Raw genomic sequence first — 18,641 nt, 5'->3', positions numbered from 1 at the left:
CCTCTCTCTCTCTCTTTTCTATCTCAAATAAATAAAAATTAAAAAATAAAAAAAAATGGCATAAGGAGGTTGTCACTAAAAAGCTTTTTAAAATAAATTTTCAATGATAAAAGGGCCAGGTGTGGTGACCCATCCCTATAATCTGAACACTTGAGAGCCTGAAGCAGGAGGATGGTCGTGGGCTGGAGGAATCATTTTCTTATGTGCATTAGAAGTTGCTAAGCAAAGTTAGCATATACATTAGCTAAGATGGTGAAATAGAGACTTCCTGAGGCCTTCAGAAGGGGTTCTGTACTTAGGTATATGTACCTATGTGTATACTGGTGAGTAATCTATAAGTATATACATACGTTACAAACTACAAAGTAAGCGCTGATAACAGTTAAGTACTTTTATTCACAAGCACACACGGTATGCACTCTGTTTTGTTTTGTTTCCTGCAGTCCTTGGGATGGAGCCCAGGGCCTTTGCACATGTTAGGCAAGCATTGGATCCCCAAGGCATATCCTGAGCACATATGCTACATTAATTCACAAGTTCTTGCTGAAAGAGAAAGTAAACAAGTTGAGAAAACATCTTTCTTAATATCTAGAAGAGATAACTTGCAAAAAAAATACCAGTTACTTCCTTATTTGATACCCCTTTCTCTAGAAGAGACATTCCTGATAAATATAAAACCTTTTCTCTGTGGGTTTTCATTCTGATTTCAATTCCTTCATAGGAGATATGTGGCATTTACGAAAAATGGATTGGTGCTATGAAGCTGGAGAGCCTTTATGTGAAGTAAGATTCTCTGAATGTTGCTCTTAAAATGATGGTTTATAATTTTATTGTATTTATTTATTTATTTGAGAGAAATAAAGAGGGAGAGAGAGAGAATGGGCATGCCAGGGCCTCTGGCCACTGCAAACGAACTCCAGATGCATGTGCCACCTTGTACATTTGCCTTACTTGGGTACTGGAGAATCGAACATGGGTCTTTAGGTTTTGTAGGCAAGTGCCTTAACTGCTAAGCTATCTCTTCAGCTTTATTGTTTATATTTTTGTATATTTTTCCATTATAGGAAGAAATTATAGAGAAAACTTTTATCCTTTTTTAAAAATACTTTTTGTTCATTATTTATTTATTTATTTGAGAGCAACAGACACAGAGAGAAAGACAGATAGAGGGAGAGAGAGAGAATGGGCGCGCCAGGGCTTCCAGCCTCTGCTAACGAACTCCAGACGTGTGCGCCCCCTTGTGCATCTGGCTAACGTGGGACCTGGGGAACCGACCCTCAAACCGGGGTCCATAGGCTTCACAGGCGAGCGCTTAACCACTAAGCCATCTCTCCAGCCCCTTTTATCCTTTTTTAGAGTACAAAAATTTGTGATTGAGTCTGTTTTCGCTTTTCTAATTAGTTTTCTGTCGGAGGGCAGTTCTCAGTTAGGTGGCACATTTCTAGCATCTGCAGTAAACCTCTTCCCATGAGGTAGCGCCTATCCTGGGGACAGTCGCTGACTAGGAAGCAGAGCGCTTCAGAGAGCCAAAGGCAGCTAAACTCGTGAAAACTGTTCAATGTTTAATTTCAAATTTTCTTTGTGTCTTTACCAACTTGTCACTTAGGCTCCAGTCTAAATTATTAATGCAGTCAGACTTGGGGTAGCCCTGGTAACAATTTTATCACAGGATAGCTGTAACCTAGATACTCTTTTTGTTGGTCTAAATCATATCAGACCTCTTAATCTAAATCATGGCAGGAAGAAAGAGGAAAAACAAATCTTTGTGAGTAAACTTCAGTAGTTGTGGTCAGTGTCCTTTTCCCCATGTATATATGCCTGCTTTTGTCTAGAATACACCTACTATGGCCTCCTCAAAATACTCTTACCAGCCAGTAAAATCAATCCAGAGAGGTCCCTCCTGAGTCCTGGCCAACAATTGGACTGCTCACAGTAGAAATGGGCCTCAAAGAATCTTCAGAGCCTACCGACCAGCTGTCAGAGGATATATTTATTCAAATAGCTCTTTCACTTTCTTTTTTTTTTTTTTGAGACAGGGTCTTACTATGTACCCCAGGCAAGCCTTGAACTTGCTATCCTCCTGCTTCTGCCTCCCAAGTGCTAGGATTACAGACGTGTACCACCACACTTGGCTCTTTTCCTCGTGATCAGTTCCCAAGTTCGTATGAAACAGTTAATCTAAAAGCAAACTTACTGGCCTCATAACTGGCTTCTCTTCCCGGTTTTGCATTCTGTCGCTCCTGTCTGAGTCTTGCCTTATTTTTCTTTCTTACACTACCTCAGCGCCCAACGGCCTGCTGGCTTTTCCACTCAGTCTGACTGTTTCCACGGCTGGCCTCCTACTTCACGCCCTCATTTGCTTCTTCACTAGGTAACTTCCACAGCCTCCCTGGGCCAAACAGGCCTTCCCTCTCCCCCAAGTAGGTCACACATGTAGGAGCCAAAGTGATCTTTTAGTGGCGCCCTTCTTTCTGTCCCACATTCCTGCCCTTGTGCCCACTCTTCCGATCTAGCTGCTTTTCCTGTTGCTTTCCTTCGGTACTGGTACTTATGCTGTGGCCTGGCCTCTTAGAGAGAACAGAATGAGACATACTTGTCAGTCTTGACTTGGCGCTTGTTTGCTTTGTTATGGAAATTTCCTTCGCCCCTCTTGTTTCTTAACTTTCTACATCCAACACTTCCTTTTAGATACCACGAATCATCCACATTCCATAGGTCAATCTCATTATTTCTCCTTTCAGCCTCTTCCTGTTCTTAGATCTGTGTCTGTACCCACAATTTCATACATCATAATGCCATTATGACTTTATATTCCTGTGTCTTCAGTGTCTGTTTTATTATTCATGTATTTCTTGTGAAAACAATAAAAACACAAGATTCAAAAAAGATCCAATGATCTCTTTGTTCCTTTCAGAAGTCATAAGTGACAAAAAAGAATTTCTATGTTCCCAGGATGCAACACTGAAAGAGCTTAAGATCTGTTCTGGGGATACTTTGCTTTTAATTGAAGGAAAACTTCCTCCTCGGGTAAGACTGCTTCCCTAATATGTTCTGATGTCAAAGATGGTGCATTCTCACTGTGGGGAAATGTGGAAACACTGTCATAAGGGGAATAGAGAGCGTCCCTGAAATCTTACTCATCAGGCATATTTCCTTCCTAAATTTTTAAATAAAATTAAAATCAACTATATAAATACACAAATTCATTTTCCCTTTTTATGTTTAACATTTTAACCTGATCACAGTAGATCAGAAGTATTCATACCACAATAATGAATTGCTGCTGCTTAATTCATATTTTATCTCCCATTACGTATGTGCTGTCACTACCTATAAACATATCTATTCTGTTGGCTACATCATAGACCATCGTAAGGAGGTAGTGTGACTGTGTGTGCGCGCGCATACATGTTGGGAATGGAACGCAGGGCCTTAGGCTAGCAGCCTGCCATTGAATTATATCCCCAACCCCATAATTTATTTAACCAGTCTCCTTTGAAAGAGTACTGTAAATATATATGTGCTATTTTGCATATATATCTGCAGGATATATTCCTACAACTAAAATTGTTCCATCAAAATTTATGACTTGAGCCAGGCATGGTGGTGTAGACCCTATCTTGAAAAACCAATCATCATCATCAAGTATAATTTAGTATGACCAGTGATTCTAGAAGGAAAAATAACACATTCAAGACGATTTTGCTGTCAAGATTTTCTCTTTTTGGAAACAGAAGTGAAGATTCACTTCTCTGTGTGAGGCTCAGCAACTTAAGATGCTGTGTTTTTCAGGGCTTCCTGAAGGTGCCCATGTGGTGGTACCGGCCTCCAGGGCCGTCAGGACAGTGGGCGAGTCAAGACCTGCCCAGCCACGCCGCTCCGCAAGTCAGCAGCCGGCAAGCTGTTCCCACCCGAGGTAACTGCAGCAGCAGGAAGGTGCCTGCTGCTTCCAGAGTCAGTGGCTCACTTAGGACCAAGATGTAAGGCTGCAAACCAAAGCCTAGCCATGTCTTCCTAAGCAGTCATTCCAACACAATACCATCCTGGTTTCCTGCTGTGCTTTTTAACCTCCTCTGCAGAACCTAGACCATCTCGGGATCACCACTCCATGGTACTCCAAAAACCCTTCACCTGTCTGCCCTCCAAGCAGTGGGGGCCCTAGTATGATGTGCCTGGGTAGCGTGCCTTCACCCATTCCCATGTCACAAGGTAAATGCAGGGTTGCAGTACATACATACACTGCATGGTTCTGGGCTTTCACCCCTCCACCAAAGAAAGTGCCCAGGAGCTGCATCTTGGGCATCTGATAGCATCTAAGTGACTTCTGAGAAGTACAGCCGTCCATCCGTGCCTGCTGCCTCGCGGTGCAGCGCACACATCACGATGGGGGAGTCCCCAGCGGTGAGTGAAGTTGCCTTTATACAGAGCTCCACTGCATTACAGTGGTAGCACATTTCAGTCTCATAAATGTAGATAAGGAGAATGTATTTTTAGCAGGCCAACTCTTCAGGCGTATTTCTTTCTTATACTGAATTCCTTAGCCTTTGTAGTGCCTTGACATACATTGTGTATTTGCTTTTATACTTTAAACCTCCGTAAGGAAATTACTGCTAACGAGTCAAGTTCTTCCTTACTGTGTAACACTCTGATTGCAAAGCACGATAAGCGAAATGTGCAGTGGTATTTATCAGCAGTTATTCTACTGTGATTATATTATTTCATGTTCATCAAGTCTGAAAATGGTGAGCTGATAGAAATAATAGTTACATATATAGTTGGGTATAGGTTTTTAAAAATAAATTTAATGAGTATATTTTCCAAAAGAATAAAGAGAAAGGCTGAGTTTTGGTAGTATTTCTGTATCACAAACAAGAATAGGGTTTCATTCTTTACAACTTCCTAAACTAAACATGTCTTTGGGTAGCACCAGCCTGCAGTTTACTTAAGATAACAACCACTCATGAGCTTGATGTGGTGGTGCACACTGGTAATCCCAACACTCAGGAGCCTGAGGCAGGAGGGTCTAGAGTTCAAAGCCAGCCTGGGCTAAGTACTAAGACCCTCTCTCTCTCAGGGAAAAAAAAATCATGAAGAAAGCTTTTTCATTTAATGTGTATGGAATAAACCTGATCAATCAGCCTGCCTTCCTCCCATCCATCCTTTCTTCCTGCAGTTTTACCTTCATTCTGTCTTTCCTTCCTTCTACCCTTCCATCTATCCGTCTGTCCTTCCTACTTTCTGCACTTCCCTCTTCATTTATTCATTTCTTCTTCTTTTTTTTTTTTTTTTTAAAGAGGCTATCAGTGTGTAGTCCTGGCTAGTCTAGAGCTCGCTACCCAAGCCTGGCTGACCTCAGACTTTCAAAGACCCTCTTGCCAATGCACTCATGCTGCAACTTCAGGCATGCACCACCACAGCTGGCTTGGTTTTCCCTTTTTTGTAAAACATACTTAGAAAGGCCTTCTTGTCAAGATTCACATTTGCTGGACCTTTACTGTGTTGAACCCACAATACCAGGCAATGGGAAGACAAGATAGACCATCTGCCTCCTTTGGATATCCCATTATTTTAAGGAGGCAAATTGAAGCTGGGCATGGTGGCACATGCTTTTAATCTCAGCACTGGGGAGGCAGAAGTAGGAGGATCGCTGTGAGTTCAAGGCCACCCTGAGACTACATAGGGAATTCCAGGCCAGCTACCTCAAAGAAACAAAAAAAGAAGAAGGCAGGTTAAACATGTACATGGCAGGGAATTAGAAGAGTAACAAATTGAGGTAAGTATCATGAGGAAGAAAAAGAATACAAACAATCCTACCACAGAGACTTCTCAGGCAGGAAGAATCCAGGAGAACTTTCTAGGGAGACCGCACAAATACAGCATTCCTCATGATGTTCATTCAGCAGCGTGCCCCGACTGCTGCTTTGCCAAGCAACGAAGTCATGAGTGACACAGGGAGCTCCTACTCAGGCTGTGAATGGTTCGCTACACTTCTGTGTACAGTCTGAAAACCAGGCAGTGTCGCTCAGAACTATGAACCAAGGAAGTGTAAAGTTCTTCCCAAACATGCAGCTCTGTCCTTTTGAAGGTGCTCCTGGCCACGTTCCCTTGGAAGTTTCTCTCCTCTACTTGGGCGATGTGGAGATCTCAGAGGAGGCCACGCTGAGAGAGCTGAAGTCACAGGTGAGGCTCCTCCCACCGAGCGCCTTGCTGGTAATACGGCTTCTTCCAGTGAGATATTAACCTATTCTTCTATTTCCTTTTCCCTCAATTACAGTCTGTTCTAATATGGCATGTGTTACATGCTATGGTCAGGGTAAGTACCAGCAGGAAGCCCGTGCTCAGTGCAGACGGCTGGGGAGTGGGTGTCCGCTGTAGCCCTGTGGCCTCACTCACCTGAGTCCCACAGGCATGCTGTGCTTGTGTGTGAATCTGTCTTCAGCAGCTCACGCCTTACGTTCATTTTGGTTTCTCTAGGGAAACATGGTTTCTTACAACATCTATAAAGCATTCACTTTAGCTTTTTATTTATATTGTTTTGTACCATTGTGATCCATCTGTGATGTCATTAGTTACCAGCCGTGTTTTATCAAACCCTGTCGGTCAGAGACGCCTTCTGTGTTCGGTGCTAACCTGGAGGCTGTGTGGTTTTCTCAGGCAGTGGCATTTCCATTGTCAGGTGGGAAAGCTGGATTAAGGACAGCATAGCACACAGTGTCCAGGAAGCAGCGTGTGATTATCAGACTGACATTGTTTCTTTTTCTAAAGAGAAAACCGTGGAGCCTATCTGTGACCTGCATTTGTGGCCTGGCTCTGTGTGTCCTCAGCAAATGAAATAGCCTTCCTTGAGAAAGTGAACGGCTCTGTTCCTGTGAAAAAGTGGGAAGATCCTTTTTCTTATTAGCTTGAAAGATTTAGAAAAATGCTGTTTTTAGGTTAAAAAATGAACACATGTTGGCCACTTTATGTGCTTTACCCTAAATATAAGAGGGTGATAAAGTTACCTGCCCTACAGAATTAGAGTGAAAAGCTTGGGCCAACCAGTTGGAGCCAAATTCTTTGAAATATTCCAGAGCCCACAGTCTTGTCCTTGGCAGCGCCAACATAGCTGAAAACACATGTCAGGCCAGGTGAAGGCTGAGGAGGAAGAGGAGCTCCTGCTTGTGGAGCAGGCTCTGCTCTTAGAGTCACGTTCACATCAAATTAATTCCAAAGTTTCATTTTTAAAGCATAATCAAGAAGGAGGTCCTTAGCCAGGCATGCTGGTACATACCTGTAATCCCAGTACTCAGGAGGCAGGTGGAAGAGGATTGCCCAGACTGAGCTACATAGTAACAGTTTGTTGAAAGTTTAAAATAAAAATAAGAGCTGGAGGAATGGCTTAGCAGTTAAGGTGCGTGCTAGCAAAGCCAAAGGATTCAGTTCGATTCCTCAGGACCCACATAAGCCAGATGCACTAGGTCACGCATGCGCCTGGAGTTCATTTGCAGCACCTGGAGGCCCTGGCGTGCCCATTCTCTCTCTCTCTCTCTCTCTCTATCTATCTATCTGTCTCTCTCAAATAAATAAAAGCCGGGTGTGGTGGCGCATGCCTTTAATCCCAGCACTTGGGAGGCAGAGGTAGGAGGATTGCCATGAGTTCAAGGCCACCCTGAGACTACATGGTGAGTACCAGGTCAGCCTGGGCTAGAGTGAAACCCTACCTTGAAAAAGCAAAATAAATAAATAAAATCACACAGCCTAAGGTATTTTATAATAATAAAGGGAAGTTTTGATTCAGAATTACACATACACAATTCACCTTTCCAGCTTATGTCAGTGGAAAGAAATGAAAATTCCAAGATTAACTTCATTTATGACATAGATATTCCTGTAACCATTTGGAGGTTTTATTCTTTTGTTTTTTCAAGCAGAGTCTCACGTAGCCCAGGCTATCCTGGCACTTGCCATGCAGCCATGGCTAGCCTTAAACTCCCAATCCTCCTTCCTCGACCTTCCGAGTTCTAGGATTATAGGCACACACCACCATGCCCAGCTTCCCTGTGATATGAATAGATTTTATCATCATTTGAGGTGCTCTTTCCCTCAGTTGTCATTATGTAGGGCTCCGTTCATGATGGTTTTGAGTGCTTTTAAACTCAGTGGGGAAATACCTGTTTCTTTGTCTAGGCCATGGCCTTGCCCTTTGCCTCAGGGCTCGCGGTCCAGTCCCCAGCTCTCCTGAGAGCCTGGGCCATGGAGAGCAAGCGCCCCAGCAGGCTCCTGCGCACCAACGGGTGTCGGCTTAAGTGAGTGTCTTATGGCTGGGCTGTTCCTTTGCTGCCCTTGGGCTATGCACAGGTTAGGTAGCAAGATGGATTCCTAAGGTTCTTGTCACAGTTGACACTGGGACAGCTTCCTCTCTCTATGCTAAACAAATGTAACTTTGTATCTGTTCACTGCTCTCTGGAGACTAAGCAAATTCAGAGCACCATGGAAGTCAAGGATGAATATCTGTCATGCAGGAAACATGCCCCAGCTGCTCTGCCTCCTGAAACTCTGATTTAGATTTTATTTCTAGTTTCCTAGTGGATTCCTTCAGCTCTGTTCTGGTTACCAGCCAGAAGGAGTGGTGTGAGAATCCCCACGGGGCAGACAGAGGTGCATCTTATTGGCAGTTTGGTCTCTTCACATAGCCAGACTTGTGTGTTAAGTAAACAGTGACCCGGTATCAAGTGGCCACCATAATGAAGTATTCTAGATGTGCCCTTTCCAAATTTAGATAACAACCCTCTTCTTTTTTTTTTCTTCTCAATTTTCATTAACATTTTCCATGATTATAAAAATATCCCATGGTAATTCCCTCCCTCCCCCCACTTTCCCCTTTGAAATTCCATTCTCCATCATATCCCCTCTCCATCTCAATCAGTCTCTCTTTTATCTTGACGTCATGATCTTTTCCTGTATTATGATGGTCTTGTACGGGTAGTATCAGACACTGTTTGAGGTCATGGATACCCAGGCCACTTTGTGTTTGGAAGAGCACATTGTAAGGAGTTGTACCCTGCTCTTACATTCTTTCTGCTACCTTTTCCACATTAGACCCTGAGCCTTGGAAGGTGTGATCAAGATACAACCCTCTTCTTATAGAAAAAAAAAAAAAAAAAAGCATAGAATTGAGGAAAAAACACTTGAAAAAAAATACCATGTTACTTAGTATCATTTTGTCTCACTTATTATCAGGGAATATAAACTAGGCCGGAGAACAGAGATCTGCCTAGAACCCCTCCAGAAAGAAGAAAACCTGGGGTAAGGAATTCTCCTGCATATATAAAGCTACACACACACACACACACACACACACACACACACACACACCTTAGAGGATGGATCTCTTTAAGAATTTAGCAACCTAATTAGTAGTGTAGTATTTTTTCCATGCTTCCATGCTTCCAAGTGGTCTAGCAGCTTCAGTTGTGGGTCAGGTGTGGTTGCCCACACCTGCACATCTCCACAGGTTCTATATGAGCTACATGGTGAGTTTGAGGTCAGGCTAGGCTATATAGCAAGCCAACAAAAAATAACAGATTATCTTCTAGAAATGCATTTATCTGGTGGTTTTCCTTATAACTCATTCTGGGGGACAACAGTGAGTTGAGTGTGATTGTTTCAGCCACGCCCAAGGACTTACTGAGCTCACGGTGATCTTGAGGTGTCAGCAGATGCTTGGCCACAGCTCCCAGCAGTGTAGTGGGTAAACTGTTACCAAATGACTGACAGCAGCTCTTGCTCTGCCTCCTTGCCCTTCTCTTCCCAGGAGCACCTGACATACTGCATACTTCCTGATTCATTTGCCAGCACCCGTCTCCCAGGCTAGAGCACTTGGTTCATTGCTGTATCCCCAGTACTTGGAAGAGTGCTATAACATAGAATTCATTTAGTGAAAAATTGTCTATATTCAAACTAGCCCATATTTTTTGTACTTTTATGGGAAAATCCTAGTATGAACTGTTGCAGTCAGTTTCACATTGCTAGATGAACACCGGATCAGAAACAGCCTATGGGAGGAAGGGTTTATTTCAGGCTTACAGATCCAGGAGATGCTTCATCAGTGGTGGAAGAAGCTGACTCACGTCCACAGATCGAAGCAGAGAGATATCACCAAACAGCCAGCAAACACCAACAGCCAGAGCCCCACCTGTTCTTTTCACACCGTAGGGCTGACTCAAGATCCACCCCCAAACACACCCTGGGGCTGGACTCCCAATATCTGCCCTCCTCCTCCAGCCAGGTTGCTGGAGACTCAAGTTACAAGCTCAACTCTTAATCAAGAGCCCCTGAGTCTTTGGGGCCATACATTCAAACTACCACATGACCTTTGCATCAATATCAGCACATACTCACACTCTTTCAACTTGATCTGAGGAACATGTCATTTCTATCATCATCTTCATCCCAAGAGCACCCTTCCTTCCGTACTGTACCTGCACTAGCCCCAGGGTCTTTGTAAGGGTGCAGGTTGTATGATCGGGATACTTTACTAACAGGGATCTCAGGCACTGACTGACGTAGACACTTTAAACATCCTAAATGCTGAAGTTCCCTTCTAAATGAAGCTGTACCAGTTTCTGTTCCCATAAGCAGAATTCAAATTGACCTAGGATATTTATTATTTAGATGTTTGCTGAATTGTAAATGAGAAGTGCTTATCCTCCTCCTCCCCAGGGCGTTGAGTGCTAATAAGGCTCTCTGACTGTGAAGGCAATGTACTTTGTGTGTAAGGCTGTTCTGTGACTGTGAGGACGACATGGTTTGTGTAAGGCTGTTCTGTGACTGTGAGGGCGACGCGGTTTATGTGTAAGGCTGTTCTGTGACTGTGAGGGTGACGTGGTTTGTGTGTAAGGCTGTTCTGTGACTGTGAGGGCGACGTGGTTTGTGTGTAAGGCTGTTCTGTGACTGTGAGGGCGACGTGGTTTGTGTGTAAGGCTGTTCTGTGACTGTGAGGGCGACATGGTTTGTGTAAGGCTGTTCTGTGACTGTGAGGGCGACGCGGTTTGTGTGTAAGGCTGTTCTGTGACTGTGAGGGCGACGTGGTTTGTGTGTAAGGCTGTTCTGTGACTGTGAGGGCGACGTGGTTTGTGTGTAAGGCTGTTCTGTGACTGTGAGGGCGACATGGTTTGTGTAAGGCTGTTCTGTGACTGTGAGGGCGACGCGGTTTGTGTGTAAGGCTGTTCTGTGACTGTGAGGGTGACGTAGTTTGTGTGTAAGGCTGTTCTGTGACTGTGAGGGCGATGTGGTTTGTGTGTAAGGCTGTTCTGTGACTGTGAGGGCGACGCGGTTTGTGTGTAAGGCTGTTCTGTGACTGTGAGGTTGACGTGGTTTGTAAGGCTGTTCTGTGACTGAGAGCAGCGTGGTTTGTGTGCTTTGTTAGTGGGCTCTTAGCATCCGTCACACTGTGTGAGTGTCCTTAAAGGAGGACCAAGGCTGGCTCACATTGGTGCGAAGCAGTATCTTGGACATGAGCAGTGCCCTGTGGCCAGGTAGCTACTGTCCTTCCATGGACTCCTTCCACTCAGACTCAGGCTTCCACTGCCTCTTCAGGGTCTCCACCCCCATTCTTGATGAGAGTAGACAGAATCCAGGCAGCATTCAAGTGTTAGGAGAAAAGTTGGTGGGAAGCCTTGGCCATCCTGCCCCGGGGCTCTCCTGTGTCTCCCATCCCGCGCATGACCTCTAGCACCCCACTGTCTGCTGCAGCCCTCAGGACGTGCTGCTGAGGACACAGCTGCGCATCCCAGGGGAGAGGACCTACGGCCCAGCTGAGGACTTGGTGTGGGACACTGCCCGAGGCTGGACTGCCGGCTCCCTGAGGCAAAGTGTGGCCAATTTCTATTCTCTACCTGTGGAGAAAATCGAAATTGCCAAATACTTTCCTGAAAAGTTTGAATGGCTTCCAATATCTAGTTGGGTGAGTTGTGGGACTTCCTCGGCAGTGGGGCTGACTGGCTTAATGGTGGGTGAAAGACACATTGTTTCAGTGGTAGGGAATTTCGTGAGAACGTCAAGTTAAACTTTGTTGGTTTAAGATGTTTAATTTTCCTCTAGAATCAGCAAATTACCAAGAGGAAAAAGAAAAAACAAGATACCTTGCAAGGAGGACCATATTACTTGAAAGATGGAGACACTATTGGGATTAAGGTGAGTTGTGGAATAGCAGACTACCACTTTTACACACAAGGATCAGGCAATTTGATAGTTTACACACATGTAAGAGTGTGGATGAGGACGAGGAAAAGGAAGGTGACTTGGTCTATGATGAACCGAACCTTGAGATCAACAGTGCCAAGGACAGTGAAACAGGATTCAGACCAGTTCAGAGTGCCCACAGACACAAAGGTCAGAATGAAGCAGTAGCTGATGGCTTGCTGTGGTAGCTTTCACCTGTAAGCTTGGGAGATGGGGGCAGGAGGACTGCAGGTGTGAGACTAGCCCGGACTGCAGTACCAGGCCCTCTCGCAAAAACAACCAAGGAGAACCAACAACAACAACAAAAAGGCATTATGCTTGTTACATGGAAATAAAAAGATTGAGAAGTGTGGAGAAAAGGCATTATAAATATACATGTGTACTAAAAACCAAAGTTGGAAATGCATTTTCAGAAATACTGCAACATTTGTTCTATCCAAGGAATGCAAGGATGGCAGTATCAATAGTATATGCTCCAGTGACCCTCACTTCTCTACCCTGAGAATGTGGGGGTTAATCCCTTTATATCTGCATCTTTTTCATTTCTCTTCCCTCTCTTTCACTGACTTACTTTTTGGTGTGTGATGCGCACACACGTTCCATGTGGTGTGATGTGTGCATGGCATGTCTGTGGACAGTGTCTTCTCGTGTGTGTGTAGATGGGTCTGCTCCAAGCACATGCACGCAGGGGCCAGAGTGGACATCACATCTCCTCGTAAGGCTCTGCTGGTTTCTTGGGGCAGAGTCTCAGGTTTCTCGCTGAACCCAGAGCTGCAGCTTTTCCACACCCAGCTTTTTAAAAAAATTTTGATTTATTTGTTTGAGAGAAAGAGGCAGAGAGAGAGAGAGAGAAAGAATGGGCGCACCAAGGCCTCCAGCCACTGCAAATGAACTCCAGGTGCATGCGCCACCTTGTACATCTGGCTTACGTGGGTACTAGGGAATCGAGCCTTGAACCGGGGTCCTTAGGCTTCACAGGCAAGTGCTTAGCCACTAAGCCATCTCTCCAGCCCCCCACACCCAGCTTTTATGTGGATGTTAACTAAGTCTCAGCCCTCTCTAGCCCGCATCCTCCTGCAACAGGTGCCCTCACCCACTGAGCCATCTCCCCAAGCCCCAGTTTTTCTCATCATGCAACATTTCTCAATTTTTAAAGTATTCTATGTACAGCTATTGGAAATTATACTTAGTGTTAGTTTCTTGTCATGGCGGTTATATTGGTTGCAGTGTTTCTCAACCAAGGCTGTGCACCCGGCCATAGCCAAACCTGCAGGGTTTAGCCTAACACCCAAGCCACCAAAAGTTAAGGGTTGTACTGTTGCTAGAGTGTCAGTGCCTGACCTGCACTTGAGAAAGGTGCCAGTAGCCCAAGGGCCCTTAAGCTAGGACCCTTAGAATGGCCCTTTCTTGCTATAGTCCTGTCCCTATGTGGGCAGCCCAAGGGAAAGACCAGGATTAGCAATGGAAAGTACATCCAGCTGCCTGCAGGTTGGAAAGTGAGGCAGGCTGGTTATGCAGCAGGGTGTGATAAGCAGCACGGGTTTGGGAAGAAACTCCGAGGAGTGCGCAGACCCCTGGCCTTCCCGAGGCGCACAGCCGAGCTCTCCAGTCCACAGGCGAAAGCAGCAGGGTGCAATCTGCAGCCAGTGGGTGGCCAGCACAGGGACTAGATGGCTGGGGTCATGCGTGTGCTTTGTGATCTCAGACTCTTGCCTCTTGGGTGCCATTCCCTGTGGCTCAGTCACGGAGTCATCCACACTTGAAGTCAGAAATCAGGTGACTGAAAATTAAATTCCCATAATAAGGTCTTTTGCCCAACCCCTTGAATTTGTGTTCATCAAAGTCTAGAATTATTATTTCTATTTTTATTTATTTATTTGAGAGAAAGAGGCAGAGTGATAGAGAGAATGGGTGTGCCAGGGCCTCCAGCCACTGCAAACAAACTCCAGATGCATGTGCCCCCTTGTGCATCTGGCTTCCGTGGGTCCTGGGGAATTGAACTGAGGTCCTTTGGCTTTGCAGACAAACGTCTTAACCACTAAGCCATCTCTCTAGCCCAAGAACTATTTCTTACATTTCATTAGTCTGAGTATCTCTTTTTGACAATTTAGGTAATTTTTACAACACACCTGCTTTAAATGTAGGCCAACCCAATGTATGAAAACTGCTCATTCGTTATTTTTAAACAGAATCTCCTGCTTGATGACGATGATGATTTCAGCACAGTCAGAGATGACATTGGAAAAGAGAACCAAAGACAGCTGGGTCTGGGGAGAAAGAAAAGGTAATTCTCAAAATGTACCCTAATATGCATCCGACAGGCCCCACTCAAATCCTCCAGGGCTCCCTGACTTTTCCCTATTCCTCTGTGAAAACTCCTGTGAAGACCTGGTGTGGCCGTTATCCAGAATGTGTCCTGTAGAACACGATGCGTGGGGATGCTGTGCTGCTGGCATCTGTACGTCTTCTGTAGACTGCTTCCCTTGCACAGCTTTCTGTGGAGCATGTGAAGAAAGTGCCGCAGAAGCCGACGGGACCCCTGCAGGCAGCTCCTCGTGCAGGGCACCCCCCCCACACACACACACACGGTCTTTTTGCTCAGGGACGTCTTCAATCTTAGCCACCTGCACGTCTAAGCACTCCCAAGCCCTGTCCGCTCCTGCGCTGCTGCCAGCCCGTGGCCTTCTGCACTCTCGGAGGTTCCCAGCAGCTGACTGCTTATCTGTGGTCAGCCTCTGTCTGTCTCACTTCTGCACTGCTGGCCCCTCTTCCCCTGTGGCACAAACCCTGGCACTACTGCCCGCGCCTGCTTCCCTCATCCCTCCCGTGCCAGCGTCCTGCAGGCCCCTTCCTTCCTGCACTGCAGGTTCCGCTTTGAGGGTTGCTCCTCTCCATAAGGGTTACCCACAGATCTCAGCTCACAGCCCAGCTCACTTCTGGCTTCTGGGCCGTGCACACCTATCATGTCACCTGCTGGAACATTCGGAGTTCCAAAGTTCAATTCACTGTGCTCAACACAACTCCAGAGGTCTCAACACCTGCTGGTGGCATCACCTCACAAGGCCTGCAGGTGTCCTCGGCATCTCACGTCCCGCTGTCCTGCTTTGGTGACACTGATTGCTCGCTGCCGCTTCTCGATGCTGGTCTGCTGTTGGCTGAGGCGGAATCCCACTCACAGCTGTGTGGCCCAGGCTGACCTCATCTCAGGGGATTGCTCTCATTAACCCAAACCTGTCTGCCTGATCTGGCCCCGGCTTATCTCCTCATCTCCTGCACTCTCAAGACCTTGGGGCTAGTGCACTACCACATGTGCCCGTGGTGAGCAAGGCTTGTCCTTGCTGTTGCAGGGAATGGACAGAAGTCCAGCGTGGAGGTGGCAAAGCCAGCAGGGCCAGGCCTGACAGGTCATTATAGGCCACACTTCAGCATGTAGAACTAAGGTGTGGTTAGAGGCCACTGGAGGCCTGAAGTGTGAAGTGATCTTCGGGCTGCTGTGTGGTAAATGTGTGACTGGTGATGCTGGGAGTAGAGACTGGTGAGGAGACCGCCACACTTGTGACATGAAAAAGATGACCGGTGAGAGCTGTGATGAAGGAAAGATCTGGAGTAAGAACTTCATGAGTTCATGAGCTGGTTTTCCTCTTGTTCTCAGCTATCCCGGATGTTGTCACCCTGTGTCCCGCTAGGGTCAGCACTCATACTGGAGACACTCATTTACAGGGTCCAGAGTCATGTTTGCTGGGTACTATGGACTGTGTTCCACTTCTCTGTTCCTCAGCTTCTAGGACGCTCTCCCCCCAACTTCACCCCATTCCTACCTCTGCTTCTTAGGCCTCGCTCCCACAGTGGCATGGAAGGCAGTAAGTGAGGGATCACAACTGGCTTTGCTTTGGGCTTTTCCTTGCTTAAGGTCACACATACATGTTTGAAGTCAGGTTGAAAGTTCTGAATGTGTCTCACAGAGAACACAATCACTGAAGTGCTCTGTGGAAACTAACCTTTTCTCAGACTACCATCTATCTACATCTTCTGTCAGAGCACGCACACACACACGAATTTTTACAGGGACTGTAAATTCAAAACCAGTATTTCTACACCCACCAACATTGGTGAAGTGATGCCACCCTGCTGAAAATGCAGAGTGCCTGGTAGGTCTGGGGCTGGAACACCTGCTGAGGAGCCCAGACCTCCTGGCTGCCCTGCTGTTCACTCAGAAACTCACTCAGCACAGCAGCCTGATGACCAAGTGCTGCTCAGCAGTGAGGTGGGTCTGCGGGAGGCTCCTGTAAGCGAGCACGGTGCTGTTTGTGCGCAGGCACAGGAGGAGCCGCACAGCAGCCACAATTCCCGTGTGGAAGTCAGAGAGCAAACACTAGCCTGCCTGGTGGGGGTCAAAATGGTGGTTCCCTCAGGACAGGCAGGGACTGAAAGCATGAAGGGAGCAGCCCAAGTTGCCATGTGTTCACCGTGTGCGCTGTGTTATCCTTTGATGGAACTTGTGAGGAACAAACGCTACTCCACTATGAGATGGCTGTGTGCAGACTGGACAAGACCCAATCTGTGACAGCCCCTTTGGCCAGGATGTGGAGAGAAGTCGTCACAGCTATGGCCTGAGGGAAAAGTGGGGTCCTTGGAGGGGCAGTTTGGAAACATCTAACATCCATTTCTAACTTAAGCCCTAACATTTAGAATTTGAGAGCCATTCATTTGATCCCCTGGTGTTATGATCATAAATCAGTGATGCCTGTGTCTTCTGTAGCCGAGAAGCCCTCCGTGCACAGAGCAGTGATGTCTTCTCCAACGCGGGGACGCCCACCCGGTCCCGAGGACCAGAAGCTTCTCTGTCCATCCACGTTGGGAGCTTCAGGTAGCGCTGGCAGCAGGGTGCCTTCCAGCTCAGCAGTCTCTGCTGCAGGCGCAGCCGTCCGTCCCTTTGCTGACAGCGGCCTTGTGGGTTTGTGGGCGAACAGGCTGGCTGACTCCTCTCTGTCTAGCCAAGTGACCACCAGCTCTGACACACCAGCCCATGGGTCTCCCAGACCTGCATGCTATGCAGATGCCAACCACTGCTGACCTCCCATGCTTGGTCCCATTGGCCTTTTTCCGTTTACTCCTGAAACTCAATGGCAAGCTGCTCAAATCAGACAAGTCGGCCTGTCAGTCACACTGTAGAGGTGACCACCTAGTCTAGTGACAGGCTCGGGCACCTTGTGTCACGCTGCAGGCAGCCAGGCCCAGGAGGCTGTGTTGAAAGGGTGTGTGCCTAACTTCACTGCCCACATGACTGGTGTTCAACATATGACATGGTCCGAACTTTGGACCAAGTTCACACTGGGGCTCCAGCGCTGCAGCTCTCCAGAGCCAGTGACTGGACGGCCGGAGGGAGGGAGGGTGGCGTGGTGCCCAGGCTGCGCGGGGGTCACCGGCTGTGGAGCGGTTGCTGCCGCCTGCGGCAGTTTCTTACCGTCCCAACGAGGCCTGGCAGCAGGCCAGGCTTCCTTGTCCTGGGTGGATCTTGATCCATAGAACTAGTCAACTGAAGGGTTTAGTCCACATGTACCGTAACTGTAATACACTACACAACACTGCACTTGCGTAACTAAAGCTGGCTGACCCGGGGTTCCGGGTCTTGTAGAGGCAGCACTCCCAAGACGAGTCCATCCTTTGCTTTCGTTGTCATCACAGTCCACTGCTCGTCAGCTCTCACTACATGACGAACAGAACCAAGGTGACAAGACAGGGAGAAAATAGCTCTGGCACAGGCTTCTACCGTCCCCTTCCTGGCTCAAGGCTGTTCACCTCCGGGGGTGGCTGCGCTGTCCCGTAGCACACATACTCAGCAGGTGACTGCCCTACCGTGTGTTCCCAGCACTGCTGGAGACAGGCCTTCGTCTTCTCTGCGCATGTGCCAGAGACATGCTGTCACTAAGTTAGGTGTCTGCTTCTATTGAAGCACTGCATTTTAAGCCATTGAACTTGGACTGTCTGGTTCTCACAAACTTCACATGTGACCTTTAGGGCCACATCTTAGCTGCACACTGATGAGTTCCAGGAGGCCCTAACTGTAAACATGACTTAACTGCAGCCAGCCCTCCGGTGAGGGCTGTAACTGATGCAGTTTCTTAGTACACCCCTTCATCTCATCTTAAAGCAATAAAATACCGATGTAATAAAGAGTTGAGGCGCTTTATTTTCAGGAAGCCAGAGCCTTCTTCCTGAACCTCCCAAACTCCCAGAAAAGCCAGTGGATGTGCCTAAAATGCTGGCAGCGGCCTGCACCATTGGCCGGACTTTCTTCTGTGTGTTTTATTCTTTGAGTTTAGAAAGAGAGTGAGATGAATAGACAGAAAGCACTAAGATTTTATTAAAGAGAAAATAAACCATTTCTAAAGCTGTAATCCTGTTTGTCATGTGCTCAC

The 18,641-nt window shown here is 46.8% G+C and overlaps 1 protein-coding gene across 8 annotated transcripts in view; it reads left to right on the top strand.

Annotated features, from left to right (window-relative positions):
* Usp40 (ubiquitin specific peptidase 40) overlaps positions 1–18,620 on the top strand; it is a 77,617-nt gene extending 58,997 nt beyond the window's left edge. For 4 of the 8 annotated variants that reach the window (XM_045147117.1, XM_045147119.1, XM_045147123.1 and 1 more), the window contains 11 exons: positions 722–783; positions 2,953–3,027; positions 3,793–3,916; positions 6,086–6,180; positions 6,275–6,313; positions 8,167–8,285; positions 9,220–9,285; positions 11,734–11,944; positions 12,082–12,174; positions 14,412–14,506; positions 16,982–18,620. In XM_045147117.1, coding sequence (XP_045003052.1) covers positions 722–783; positions 2,953–3,027; positions 3,793–3,916; positions 6,086–6,180; positions 6,275–6,313; positions 8,167–8,285; positions 9,220–9,285; positions 11,734–11,944; positions 12,082–12,174; positions 14,412–14,506; positions 16,982–17,093 — 1,091 coding nt within the window. In that variant the 3' untranslated portion in view covers positions 17,094–18,620. Of the gene's footprint in view, positions 1–721; positions 784–2,952; positions 3,028–3,792; positions 3,981–4,079; positions 4,337–6,085; positions 6,181–6,274; positions 6,314–8,166; positions 8,286–9,219; positions 9,286–11,733; positions 11,945–12,081; positions 12,175–14,411; positions 14,507–16,981 lie in introns of those variants that run through there. The other 4 variants (XM_045147118.1, XM_045147120.1, XM_045147122.1 and 1 more) reach the window with 4 other exon arrangements.
* Positions 18,621–18,641: the final 21 nt, after the last annotated feature.

The sequence above is a fragment of the Jaculus jaculus genome, chromosome 4 (genome assembly GCF_020740685.1).
Source record: "Jaculus jaculus isolate mJacJac1 chromosome 4, mJacJac1.mat.Y.cur, whole genome shotgun sequence".
Taxonomy (NCBI): Eukaryota; Metazoa; Chordata; class Mammalia; order Rodentia; family Dipodidae; genus Jaculus; species Jaculus jaculus.
Note: the sequence above shows the minus strand (reverse complement) of the source record. Positions and strands in the feature narration are given on the sequence as shown.